The sequence below is a fragment of the Cryptomeria japonica genome, chromosome 5, assembly GCF_030272615.1.
Source record: "Cryptomeria japonica chromosome 5, Sugi_1.0, whole genome shotgun sequence".
NCBI classification, from domain to species: Eukaryota; Viridiplantae; Streptophyta; class Pinopsida; order Cupressales; family Cupressaceae; genus Cryptomeria; species Cryptomeria japonica.
In genome coordinates this window covers 701508187-701522489 of record NC_081409.1, presented here as the reverse complement: position 1 = coordinate 701522489, position 14303 = coordinate 701508187, and the positions used below count along the sequence as shown (strand labels likewise).

At 34.5% G+C, this 14303-nt stretch overlaps 1 protein-coding gene across 2 annotated transcripts in view; it reads right to left on the bottom strand.

The window, feature by feature from the left end:
- Positions 1 to 13111, bottom strand: part of LOC131070668 (protein NPGR1) — a 49465-nt gene extending 36354 nt beyond the window's left edge. The window contains exons 1-4 of one of the 2 annotated variants that reach the window (XM_058006257.2): positions 12326 to 13111; positions 7388 to 7679; positions 4303 to 4555; positions 126 to 1339 (exon numbers count right to left, since the gene is read on the bottom strand). In XM_058006257.2, coding sequence (XP_057862240.2) covers positions 126 to 1339; positions 4303 to 4555; positions 7388 to 7585 — 1665 coding nt within the window. In that variant the 5' untranslated portion in view covers positions 7586 to 7679; positions 12326 to 13111. Of the gene's footprint in view, positions 1 to 125; positions 1340 to 4302; positions 4556 to 7387; positions 7680 to 11577; positions 11971 to 12325 lie in introns of those variants that run through there. The other variant, XM_058006258.2, reaches the window with a different exon arrangement.
- Between the last annotated feature and the right edge of the window lie 1192 nt (positions 13112 to 14303).

Below are 14303 nucleotides of genomic sequence, written 5' to 3'. Positions count from 1 at the left end.
ATAGGTAAGGGTGTAAAACAGGATCGGTAGTTAACTCCCCATCAAATCAGAAAAGGACGAAAAGTATAATTACAACCTACATAAAGAAAATTAGCCAAAAACAAATGGGATGCTTGGATCCACACCTTATGCTTCCAGTTCCCAGCTCGCAAAGTCTTCCTTTGAGCTTGAACAAGTGCTAGTAACTGCTTGTAAGTCTCAATAGCATGCATGGTTTGTCCCTTGGCAATCTGTAATTTCGCTTTAGAATGCAACAACTCTCCCCGTTCCCACTTTCCAGTCTCATCCAGAGCAGCATCAATGATCAATACCGCATCAGAAAGGCGCTTTTGTGCTGACAATACAAGCGTCAAGAGCCTCCAACCTTTTACTGAAGCCCCTGCCACCATATCCAGGAATTTCTTTGTGCATCTCAATGCTACATCTAGATTCCGCTGCCCAGCATTTTCCAGCCCAAGATTAAACATTATCTCAGGATCTCTAGTCTCTATGGTTGCAGCCTTTTCCAAAGTAGTAAGGGCCTCACGTTGTATCTGAGCCCTTTCAGAGTCATACACAACAGATCTAGCTTGTTTACCCAGGGCAATCCCAAGCAAATGATTTGCCACACCTTTCATATGGCGATTTTCATAATCAGTGCTTTCTAAAGCTCTACGTGCAAAATTCACACCTTCACAAGCATATTGTGAGCTTTTCCCACATAATTTTGCTGCCAATAGAAGCGCTGGATAATAATCCGGCTTCTCTGAAGGACCTAAACACTTCCTTAGAAGGTTCAAAGCAGTTTCGTAACGCCCTGCAGCACTATAGCATAGAGAAAGGGTGTACCATCGATCCGATCTGTTGTATATACCAGGTAATACTTCTTCTATCTTATCTGCTAATGTTTCAAATTGACCAGAAATTGATAAGGCAAAACTAAGGTGATCCATGATTGTCTCATCCCAGGCAATCTTTTTAAGGACAAATTTTTTGAGGAGAATTAACAACAACAGTATAGCCTCCTCTATATTATTTCTAGGAACAAGTGCACCCTCCACTTGCAAACCCAAACTGGGTGGTCCTGCTTCAATACCACCATAAAGTAAGAATATAGCAAACTCTTTCTGTATCCGAGCCGACCGTTCAGAATCTAAGCACCAGGGATTGAATAATGCCCGTCTGTAAGCAGCTATGGCTTCATGAAACATGCCTGCCTGTTTCCAAAGTTCTGGAAGTAATTCTGCTGCCTTGCTCACATTCTCCTTCACTTTCAAATCAACTTCAGAAGCTTCAGGCAGGCCATAAGGTAGAGCAGGTTCAACTGTTTCTAAAATAATTTTGCATTCTTGTGCCGCTTCTGCCAAACAAAACAAGCAAATTTAATAGTAATTCGCAAAGCTTTCATCTTTCCAAGGGTATTGCCAAAGAAATTTATCTGGCAATATATTTTCAAGTATGCATCAAACTAGTTGTTGTATATTGTAAATTAAAATAATAAATTGACCACAAGCATAGTTCTTTAGAGCCTTGAATTAGAAAGAGACTTTTTTTAAATGTGTCAAAACAATCGGTCTTACTGAAGAGCACAAAATTCCATCCATGCACATTTGAACCTGCTAAAACTTGTTTCCACGGCATTTCAGGAAAGGGGATGGCAGGGGGCAGTGAGGCATGTTTCAGGGGCAGCAGTTGTGGGAAACAGTTCTTGTGGACAGCTGGGGGCAATAAGTATATATTCTTATATAGAAAAGAAAAAAGAAAAAAATATATACATTTATATATGAACTTGTAAAAGATTGCAAGTTTAGCCATACATATACATAGTAAGCTGCTTTCTTAAATCTCACTTGCCCACAGGTCACATATACAAAGTCACTTTTGAGTCTCAGTTGCCAACATATATCAAGGTTTACAAATCAGCTTGATATATATTCATGTATAAGTATTTTTAAATCTTGCTTGCAAAAGATTTTCACCATATACCTGAATTGTATGCTCTTTTTTATTTTAGAAAATGATTTTTTTTTAAACTTTAGGGAAGAAATTGCCATCAGGGAGGGACACCTGCAGCTCCCCAAGATGATCAAATGACCAAATGTCCCATCATCCTGTGGATGTTACCAAAAATTATTGCAGACCGGGGACGGCCATGGGAAATCTCCTGACATCCCAGTCCCAGAAATAGCTACGGGGACAAGGACTGGGCTTTCATAAGGGACCGCATCCCTGTGTTTAAATATACTTTAAAAGACCCAAATTATTCAAATTTTCAATTTCATTTTGAAATGATATGCTAGAAGGAAAACAGCTAACCAAAATAAAATGCAAGTTGCAAAATCTCAAAATGTGGGTGATCGACCTCTGTGCATTCAATTATAGCAGCAAAATAAGACAATGACTGAATTTATTTTGTATATGGATAAAAAATATCAAATTCATTCCAAAAGTTCTCATAAAAGATAATAGTTAAGTTCACTCCCCCACCAGTTCTGCACTCATTACAGCATATATTTGAAAACCTTTTTCTGCTACCAGTCAAAATAAAGATTAGTTCTCAATTTTTGTTGTTTTAATTTCTTTCATTCTGCTTTCCTTTCATCTTCAAACATAAATCATGTTAAGCTCTCTGATACAAGAAAGTTGAAGGCCCAAGTGTACCCTCTCTGATAAATCATGTTAATCGCTCTGATAATTCGGGTCTTCAGCTTCCAGCCCATATCACCTACTCTGTATTCTGTAAATGGGTTTCAGGCCAAGGTAAAGAATCAGCAAATCTAATTACCCATACTTAAAAACTTTGATAAAGTGGTATCCCTTTTTACTGGATTTAACTTTTATACTAAGCTTTTTGGTTTGTAAAATAAGAAATTTTTATGAAGTTCTTTTTTAAAATTTTGAAATGATGTCTATTAGCAACAAACTAGAATTAATGTCTAATTACTAATAGGTTTGCTGACCAGTTTAGCAAACAGTAATGATACCTGTTTACCAATCTCTTCCCCTTCAATGGATAAAAGAAGGAATATGTAAACAAATGAATGAAATTCCTAGCTAGTTTGAATTTGTTTTAGTATATAACCTCAATGTAGATGTGCAAAAAGAAAGATTGGCCAGTGGACAAAAGCATCCCATCTACTACTATGCTTCTCTGGGATGAACACAATGACTAACACTTGGAGTGAATGTTTAGATAATACTGTTCTTTTTCATTCTGGATTCAATTGTTTCTTCATCAACATTTCAGATCACATTCTGTGATCCATCATCAAAATGAAGAATATCAGAAAAGAAGAGAATAATTTGCTGCAAACCAAGATATTAAAAAAGAGAAGAGATGGGGAGTGAAGGGTGTGTGGGTTTTGATAATATTTTTTTCCTTATTTGTAATCCAGTACCCATTCTGCTAGATTTCAATTTGCTCACTAGTTCCTCATTTATCTTTGATCATGCTTTTGTACCATCAGGTGAACCAACGATGTAAGAAACAGAATTCACCTTCTTTTTCCTAGACAATTATAATTGCTTTCAAACTGGCCTATCTAATTTAATGTATACTATATCCCTAATCAAATGCTAGATATCTAAGGAGTCTCAATGTTTTGGTCAGAAATTATATGCCTCGTGCATTTACTAGAAACATCACACCCCTTCAGCTCTCAAATGTGAAGAGTGATTCCCCAACAAAATAGAAAATACCAAGATTATTCTGGGCCACAGTTTTATCCAAATGAAGCATCTGATCAACATTCCAGTTGAAGATATATTAGGAGAAACCCATGACAGTGAGGAGATTCTTGATTGCATAGATAAAATGGCCCAGTTTAAACGCTAAAAAGAAGCCACAGTTTAAGAAAAACATCGAACGCTTTGGCAATGTGCAGAAACATCACGGCAAGCTTAGAAACGGCTGATTACAACGGAAACAGCTTTTCGCCCGTTAATACAGGAAACAGAGTCTCGGCGATGGATTTCTGGTAGCAGAGGGACAAACATGCATGGGTGAAGAAAATGGATGACAATCTAAACTATACTGCATATTAGGAAAGCAAGGGCCAATGAATCATAAGTAAAAAATACAACGTTTTCTAATAGTTGGGTCTGGTCAACATTTAGTCCATGGAATCTTTTTGAAGAGAGATTGTTAGGTTAAAACTATGCATCATAATAACAAAATTACTCAAAAGCACATCAAGTGTGAGGTACTAAACAAACTAGACTACGGAAAGCTTTGAATTACAACCTTGCATAACCTGAATTGCAAAATGTTCTTTCATGTGCCACTTGAGAAACCAATCACAGAGTAAAATGCAATATTGGTACCTTTAGCAAGCCCAAGCTCTTGCAGAGACTTTGCTTTTAGAAGAATAGATTCGAGGAGAAGACTGACAGCATGCATCGACATGGTATGATTGCTTCCATTGCGAGAGCGTATTTTCCGGCTTTGCACCCTTTCAGAAATCGCTTGCCTCATCTTTGATGTTATCCTGTTCATATCTATTCCCTCAAACACCTGAAGTGCTGCTTCTACATTGCCTCGCTGGTATTCCAGCCTTCCCAGCAGTGCCCTGGCTTCCTGCATTAAATAATTCATATAATTAGCGCAAACATTTATCTGTTTCCTCATGATATTTGAATTAAAAAAAAAGAAGAGAAAACAATATACTAATAATAATATCAGTCATAATTTTGACTCAACAACAAGAAATCTAATAAAGATATGGAAGCCATCAGATAACTCGGATACACATACAACAGCATTCAATTTCCATGCAACACTAACCTTAGGGGCACATGATTTGACTGAAAAACAATATATATTTACTATTAAAATTCCACTGAAATAGAAAACTGAGGCCAATATATATTTACAATTCACAATGTCATAAAAAATGAAAAACTAAACCAAGACACTGTAATGCTCCTCCCATAGCAAAGAAAATGTGCCAAACGACAAACTCAATATCCAAGACTACAAATATCCTATAGGATCTAATGAGCTACAAATCTCAGTATGTCATTTCCCCTACAAAATAGTGTGTTTAATTTAAACATTAAATTCAAATTATCCGATTTTCGTAATTTTATTGTCCCATAACGAGTTTGTCTCCAAATTTTGATTGTACCTATTAAAAAAAATTCACCATTATTTCTCTAAAATTCTCAACTCCAACAGCCACAAAACCTGAAGTATCTATTTTGTTCTTTGAAAGTATCTATTTTGTTATTTGCAATGTTATTCTATTTTTGAAAAAAAAAATGCTGTTCTCTTTTTGAAAGACGTTTTTGAGGGCTAATATTTTGAAGTCCTTGGGATTTGAATTTTCCAAATATTTCTTACTCTTGACTTGTATTATTCTATCTGATTTTGCTCATTGTGATCAACTGGACTAAATAATAAACCTAGACCTAACTTGTCACGTGGATGGGTTGATTTTATAACTAATGGCTAGGATTGGGCTCTATCATTAGTACTTAAAAATTTTAAATGCAGACATGGTAAGGGCAATTTAGCATGCAGAATAGTTGCATATTTATTAATTTTTTTGTAAGCTGAACTAGAATTCAGCACAGATTAGCAAATTTATTTATCATTTCATATGATGTTAATTGTTCATTAACTCTCAAACTCAATAGCTTTAAATGAGTTAACTTTAGAATGCTATTGGTAAGTGAATTATATTGTTGGAATTATTAATTTTGGCCAAAAACAGATACAATCCAAATTGGAGACATTACACTAAATCATATTAAAAAAGATCAGATGACTTCAAAAATAGATTCTCCTTGAGCAGGACCCAACATTACATTATTTGTATTTAGATATGTAAAAAAACTGAGAGTAATGTATGTGTTGATAATGTCAATTTGAAATAAAATGATGGTGCAAAATTTCATTAATTTTTTTCTAAATTGCAAATAAAATCAATGCATAGAAGGATTTTACATCATTTTTAGGGGAACCAATCAAAATACACAAATTGATTATCCAAAACCACAGGGTTTTGAATTATTATCAATGATATTATTTTTCCAACCTGGTAAAACATTTGTTCTAAATGGTTCTGATATAAATGCTCACAATTTCTAGAATCGCCCTTTGCTTGTAGGTGCTTCTAACTTGTTGACCTCTCTAATGCAAATCAACTTTTGCAAGGAGCACCCTTTTCCAAACCAACCTTAAAATTTAATAATAAAATAAATAGTCACTCAGTTTTCCTGATATGCGAGACGTGGGAGACGTGGGAGAAAATTTAAACAAAGCGGTCCTTTTTAACAGGATTCATGCAAGCGACAAAATAAAATGTGATCAAACAAATAGTGCCAAATGTAAATAGCTTATATTCACAATACACAAACTAAAGATTAAACTTAACATCAAACTAAATTCAGAAAAGAAAATTTCTTTATATTAGCCGTAGGAGTTAACAATAAACCTTGGACTGCAATGATACGTTCGGAGTTGTCTTAGTGCCAAAAGTTAAAATAGTTCTCTCTTAAGGATTATTTCATAAGTTTATAAACTGAGAAGTGAACACACCACGATATGAAAAACAGGGGATAAAAACAGATAAACTTTTAAACATAAGATGATCTCATATCAATCTTTTGCAGGTTGCGGAATCACCTTCATTCATATTATCTTGCATTTCAAATTTCATTTAGCCTCCCAATAAACTCGATCTTTCCCATAAAAGGAATCTAACATGTGGTAGACTGTTAACAGCCAAAAACCTCTCTAAAACAAACTTCCAATGCTTCATAAAGTAAATAAGCATTGTAAAAGAATGTATTTCTACGTCACAAGTTTCTGTCATTGCAAGACAGGTGACTTAGGGGTCGAGGTAATATTTATACTTTAAAACATTATAATAATCATGCTTCAAAAGATGTAGAGGACGTCTTTGATAAAGGCCGAACAGATCATGGTGCAGTCAGAATTCCTAAAATGAAATCAAACATAGGTCGTGCTGGAGAAAGCACTTGCAGTATCGTGTCTATAGTTAATTAGTCAACATATGCATAAGTAAAGCTTTGGCTGAAAAATATAAAGAAAAATTTATTATACAGTGGTTTTTTCAAATACGAATGAAACACAAAGGAAAAATAAATAAACTTGAAATTTTACAGGTTAAAATTTCTTCCTGTAAAAGGGAATATCCTAGATTGTGGTGTGAACAGACACCAGAGGGCTCATTTGCATCTCCGGTTACATTCTCCCCAAAGGTGAATCTAGTCAATTAATTAGCAACTGTTGTAGCAAAGCTTTTCCCTCCATTACTAGGATCCAATGTACATTATCCCAGTTTCCAGATTTCAAAACAACCATTTGCATGAAAGCTGAAATACTAAACAATCTAGTTCATCTCAAATGCAAACAATTCAAATAAAATTCATCAGTACAAACCTCATAATTGAGAGAAAGAGCTTCTCTCAGTGACGACTCTGCTTCTTCAATGCCACCTTCATCAAACCTAAAGTCGGCATCACCAGTTCTGGAAGAAGAAATTGCACTAGCTGAGAAATCTCGCGTGGCCAGGGATTCTGGAGACTGAGACATCTCCTCAAACTTGAATTGCTCTCTTGAACAATTGCATAGCATCATAGTGAACAGAATTTATCGATTAAAAAGTCCAATGCCCAGTAATTCAGGAAATACCAGCTAGTTCAGTCAAAAAGGCACCATCATTTTGAAGGCCCTGCAAAAAGCACAGAAAAAATGTATTTACTATTTATAGTTTCTCAAAGCTAGAAGTAGAAACTGATAATAGACAGAAACTAAGTCATCATACCCACACATGCAATATTTATCGTTTTTCAATCTAATTTCGACAGCTAGAAAGAAATCCAAATTCAAAAGAAAGAGGTGGTCTGTTCTCAGGGTGAGTCATATCAGGCATAGCCAAGAACCCCACATTACTACACTGAAACCATTATCTTCTACGTCTTCCAGATGTGTATGAAAGATACAATAACCCCTCCCCAACCCCTCCCCAAAAATGCCACTGGGAGTACTCTGTTATATTGCTGCTTCATCTCGTACACTCCCAATACATAGTTATGGTCTTCTTCAATAATATCTATCTGATCATTAGATCATTACCCTAATTTCGACTTTGAGCATGATCAGTACTAAACCAAATTCATTTTCTTATAGAATCTTCCAGATTGGAGTTGCGGAGATAATTAACTACTTTTCTTACTCCACACATGAGCACTAGATGCCCTGTTTGTCTTCTTCAATAATATCTATCTGATCATTAGATCATTACCCTAATTTCGACTTTGAGCATGATCAGTACTAAACCAAATTCATTTTCTTATAGAATCTTCCAGATTGGAGTTGCGGAGATAATTAACTACTTTTCTTACTCCACACATGAGCACTAGATGCCCTGTTGGATTGCTTAAAAGCTGCAATCTTATCCTTAACTGCTAAGCTCTTCTTCAGAAACCAAGAAAAGCTAACCGTTCCTGTCAGGAAAAGGTTAAAAAAAAAAAAAAGGCACCCATATTCCAAAGACCCTACAAGTTAATGCATCCAATGTTTCCCTTCTTATAGAATCAAATTTTAATCAAACTGAAAATTGTTTCAATTCAATGCTAAGGAGTCTATTCTAAAGATGGATCACATCAGACACGCTTAAGGACCCCTGCCCAAGTAAGATCTATTTTCATCTCAAATATTTCTGACGGTTGTTACGGAGCTGAATTGATTACCCCGAAATGAGAACTAAGGTGCACTGTTGCATTGATTCTTCTTCTTAGCTTTTACACTTAGCTAAGGTCTTCTTCAGCAATATCTATTTGATTACATGATTGTACGCCTAACGTTATTTGTTTTTATAATTGCATTTGTGCGGTACAAAACCAAATCCATTTTCATCCAGCATCTTCCAAATGGATGTGTAGCAAAGATGAATAACCGTTTTGCTTCAACAGATGAAATTTTCTCCTTCAAATCTAAGTTGTTCTCTAGCAAAATCTATAGCGCCAGGAATGCAACTACTAATGTCAAAAAGTTTATCCCCAATGCATGTTCCCTACAGAATGCACATATAAAAATTTATCGTTCTTTATCACAGCTAAAACCTGAGAAAATAACAAGCTTCGCAATTCGAGCATAAATCTCTTCTTTTTTAAAAATCAAATTTTAGCTAAACTGAAAGAAGATCCGATTCAAAAGCTATGAAGTGGCCTGTTGTAGAGATGGGTCACGACCAAGAAACTTTTATTTTCTTTATGAAACTTGCAGATGGGTGTAACAGAGATTATAACTGCTCCATACAATTAACACTGTAGGTGCAATGTCGAATTGCTGATGCTGCTGCTTGATAAGTAAGCTCCAACTTGGTAATGATTACTCATAAATGTTTTAAAATAAAGGTAAAATAGTTATATTGTCAATTGATGGTACAATAATTTTTTAAAATTCAAAAGAGAGAATTTTATACCGATAGAAGATTATTATTTATTTACCAATTTTATTTATACCTATTGAATAACATAAGAGTAGGTATGTTAGAATTACAATATTTATATTTTTTTTTGTTATCTTTTGGAAAAGATTGAAATTGATGTTTATTTTTTATTATCAATTATTTCTTTGTATTTAGTAAATATCTGATAAGAAATTGTGTTTTATTTTTTTTTTAAAATGAGATAATTATCTGTTAATAAAAAGTGTTTTATCAACACATGAAAAAAAAGTATTTTATCTTTTTAAAATGAATGATTTTTAGTAAATTGATATAATAATTAAATAATATGAACCATCTGACTTATTATTAATTCTAATAAATATATTCAGCATAATATAAATTTTAAATGAATATGAAAAATAAATTTTCAAAATCTTTAATTAAATATAAATCAATATTAATTAAATAAAATTTATAAATCAATAAGTAAAATATAATTCAATATCAATCAACTTAAACATATACATGAATTGGAAAACGTGATATTATATAGTTTAGTTCTATTAAAAAAATTATTAATATAAAAAATATGCATATTAATGACATCCATATTTATTTTATGATTGAAAAATTTTGTTTATAAAAGATAAAATAATAAGACGTACTAAAATAATGAATAAAACCTTTACACGCAACTATAGTCCATTATTAAACCTACACCATACAAATATAAAATACAAAGAAGAAGTATAGTTTTTAAATTAATATTTAATTTTCAAACCACCTTCATTCGGGACACTGATATCATATCAGTCTCGTGACATTTCTTTCGTTTCGCTTTGTTTCTGAACAACTAACTATTTTAAACATTAAAGTTAAAAATTAATATTTTTATAATTGTAACACTCTTTCGTTTGTACTCGCTGAAAATGACAGGGATGAAAATGAGAATTAAAGCTAGTTGTGACACTGAGGTTCCAGGTTCGATCCACAGCCTTAAAAAATTAATAAAGACTTTCAATTTTTCTTTAAACCTTGAAATCAAAAAAATTTAAAATAAAAGGAAAAACATTCCCACACGTTCTTTCAGCATCAAAATTAAATTGTAAAAGATATGAAGACTGTGATTTATAATTCTGAGAAAAACTAAGAAGAATTCAAACAAACTGACGAGAGAAGGGGCTGTGAGCATTCAGAAGGCGCATCTGAAGATTGATAAAGAAGCAGAATAATAATTTCCTTAATTTGCTCCAAATTGACAATCACTTCGTCATTATATCAATCAAGATTAGGGTTTATGTGTTGCAAAATTTCGTGTTGCAACACATAAACCTAAGCTTGACTATTTTGAGGGAGTGTTCTGCGCAAATCCAAAAATGTTGGATCCTATTGTCTTTCTCATGGTTTACGGGGTGGTGGTGATGAGTTCATCCCGAACACGGAAATAAATACCAGATAACACTGAACTTAGTCACCACCACCCATAAATCATGAGAAATAGATACTTTTCAAATCTCTGAACTCAGCCCACACACTGCCTCCCAGGCAGAGAGGCATCAGTATCAGCAATTTCGACAGGTTCTCCACGCCATCAAAATTTGCATACGAATTTTCTGTAGATCCAACATTTTTGGATTCACACAGAACACTCCCTTTCAAAATACGATTCCTCGGCCTCCTAAAATAGCCAAGATTAGGGTTTGTGTGTTGTGAGAAAGGTACGTTTTCGTGTTTCCTTTCATGTGTTGCGAGAAAGTTGCGTTTCGCGTGTTTCCATTCATGCGTTGCGAGAAATGAGTTTCGCGCATTTGATGTTTCCAATTTCAGATTGTGAAGTAATAAAAGAATAATTTTACTTCATTAGCATATTTTTGTGTTGATTAAATTATGTTATGCATTAAATGTCCTAAACAATGTAGAGAGCCGGCATCATAGCCAAGCCCACTGAAACAGAAATGCTGCGAAACATCAATAGTTTGCTCACGAGCATTACATGATCTCCAGTTTCATCAGTTTAACAACCATATAGCTAAGGTTTGCGCTCGAATGAAAAGAAAATCGCCTATCGAGTTTCAAAATAAAGGACCGGCCCTAACGCGATAAAGCATAACGCAGGAGTCGGGTAAAGCAGGGTTTGATTTTGCAGACCTAGATCGAGCAAAGGAAAGGGATTTACCAACATGCAATTGCAGAAAGTTGATTTCCATCCATCAGGAGATTATCCGTCGCCTTCATTACAAACAATAGCTTCTCTACATGCTTGGGCAGCAATTCTGGTCGGTTCCCACCCTTTTGAATTCTGAAAATTTTGGTAGTGGGATCTTCACAAACCTATTAACATTCTATTGACCGCCATTTTTGGCCTACAATGTGCCCTTCCTTGAAAAGGACTGGGCTATGAATTTCAGGGCAGCTCATCACAAGCTCCTTATGTAGGCAAAAGCCCAGCCTACGCGTCTATATCGAAAGGTATTGATTATCCCATTGGCTTAGATGGCAAAGTGTAATGGAATCAAATTTCTGGACGCCTGAGGTTCAGAATTATTTCATCGACTTGATGGCCGGATTCTCTCGTTTTATCTGAGCGACTGGAAAAAGATTGCCAGGATAAACTTTGATAGCAATATCATAGCAGAAACTTTATAAAGCCTATCGGCTAACTAACTTTATGATATCTGTCCTAATATTTTTGGTTTTTTACATTGAATGTGCATCAATACCGAACAAATTCCATTTTCTTCTAAAATCTTGCATATGGATGAGACAAACGAAGAATTGTGAATCCTGGATTTGCCTCTCCCAATATCTATTTCATGATATGATCATTACTAAAACGTTTCATTACAGTTTCCACTACTCAAAAGTAAAATCATTTTCTTCTAGAATTTTTCAGATAGGAGCGGCAGAGATGACGAAATGCTTACCCAACTTTAGCGATTGGATGCACTGTTGAATTACTCAGACGGCTCAAATCTTCTTCTCCACCGTTGCACAACTAGGCTCTTCTTCAGCGCTAAATAAATGACCATACCCAAATATTATTTATGGCACTGCCAATTCATTACCCAACAGATTCTGGTTGTACTAAATGCATAAAGTCAACAGAAGCCATTAATGTCCGAATCTACTTTAAGATTACATAGATCTGGACGCAATTAAGTACCTATCAGAAGGTAGGAGTAAATTCAAAAAGTGGTACAGAGTCTTAAATGGGATTTTGCCATAGCCATGGGCCATTTGTTGAGCTGGAAAAACATTGAATTCTTCTTGCCCGGAACGCAATACAAGGCGAACAAAACCGAAACACAAACTAATAATATGAACAAATAAATAAACAGAATGTCTTGCAGAGAAAGCGAATTCCAATGTGAAAAGAGGATGGGTCAATGCTAAAAGAAATGGGGCTCAGAATTCCAGGGGCATGGATTCTCCAATGTCCCCCGGGGATCCCTCTACGAGGCAAAGATGTTCAAGCCCTCTTGAATATCCGTCCCGGATATCCTTATAAAATAGATTTTTGAATCATATGTCTGTCCTGACTTGGTGATTCGTTGCCTTTACAGGATTTATTAAGATGTGGGCATAGATTTTAAGTTTTTCTCTTTGTAGTTATCGAGATCCTAAAGATTTTTTTATGGTTTGTTTTGCTTTGCTGTATTTGTTGTTTTCCCTGTCGCTCCGGGGAAATCGCTCAATTACCCATCTCTATGTTCTCTCAGATTGGATTCAGTTTACTAAATAATTCAAAATTCAATTTCTACAGGTCAGTGTCAGTGATATATTGACATTTCAAATAGTTATTGATTGCCTAGTTCTGTTGGATACAACTAGCTAAATATAGTCATGCCTACATTTGGCAATCTCACAACCAACTAATAACTCATCTTAAGTGTAGGAAGTGACTGGTCTTTATTGTTGGGAGATGACTAGGCAAACAAACGTACCTTGAATCAGCAAGAGACTGAAAGTTAGAATCTAGTTCTGATGTGACTAAACATTGTGAAAACTGTCTCAACAAACCACCATTATTGAGTTGGCAGCTGCTCTTAAGTGTTTGGTAGCATACAGAGTGTCTGTACATTTGGCATCATATTTCTGTGCGAGTTTGTTATTATATGTAGAATAAACAAAATATGTGACGGGCTGTCTGCCAGTAAAAGAACCTTATTAAGATTGAAACTAGAGCCCAGCTCATGCCACCTTAATAAAGGTAAAGCTCGATTGTAAAGTCACCATCCGTAGAATCGAAGTACAGGCCCCATTTCTTCATGTTCAAGGTGGTTGTAGTTTAAGTACATGTGATGATATGTAAAAGTTACTGAACCCATGTTTGTAGCTTCACCAGCTGACCGACTAGCTTTAAGGGGAAATAAAGAACAATAGAAATAGAGAAAGATGGATTCTTTTATTCAGGCAGTCTGTATATGGATCTACAAATGGTTTATAGTAATATGGAACTATTGCATACTACTTGGGGAGGCACCTATTTGAATTCATACCTAGACATATAATAACGAAGTTATAATATTTTCTATCATTATCCGACCAATTGATATGTTAGGGTACTAGCTATATCATTTTGAAAAAAATAATTAATAATTTTATAATTTCTTTCAAAATGTATTTAAATTTTTATTTATGCTAAAAGTTGGTTCTTTAATGTTTTTTATATGATGCCAGATTTTTATTCTAAATATTTATTGTAATTATTGGTTAGAGTATTATTTTTACATTACTATTAATAAGAATTGATTTAGAGTATATATTTATATCATTTTTTTGCTAATTTTCAAAAGTTTTGATGAGAGGGGTAATGGAGCACTTATTTATCATAGGTTTTTTTAACGAGTGGTAAATACTTTTGACTTGAAGCTATGAACCAATGAGTCATCCCCATCTAAA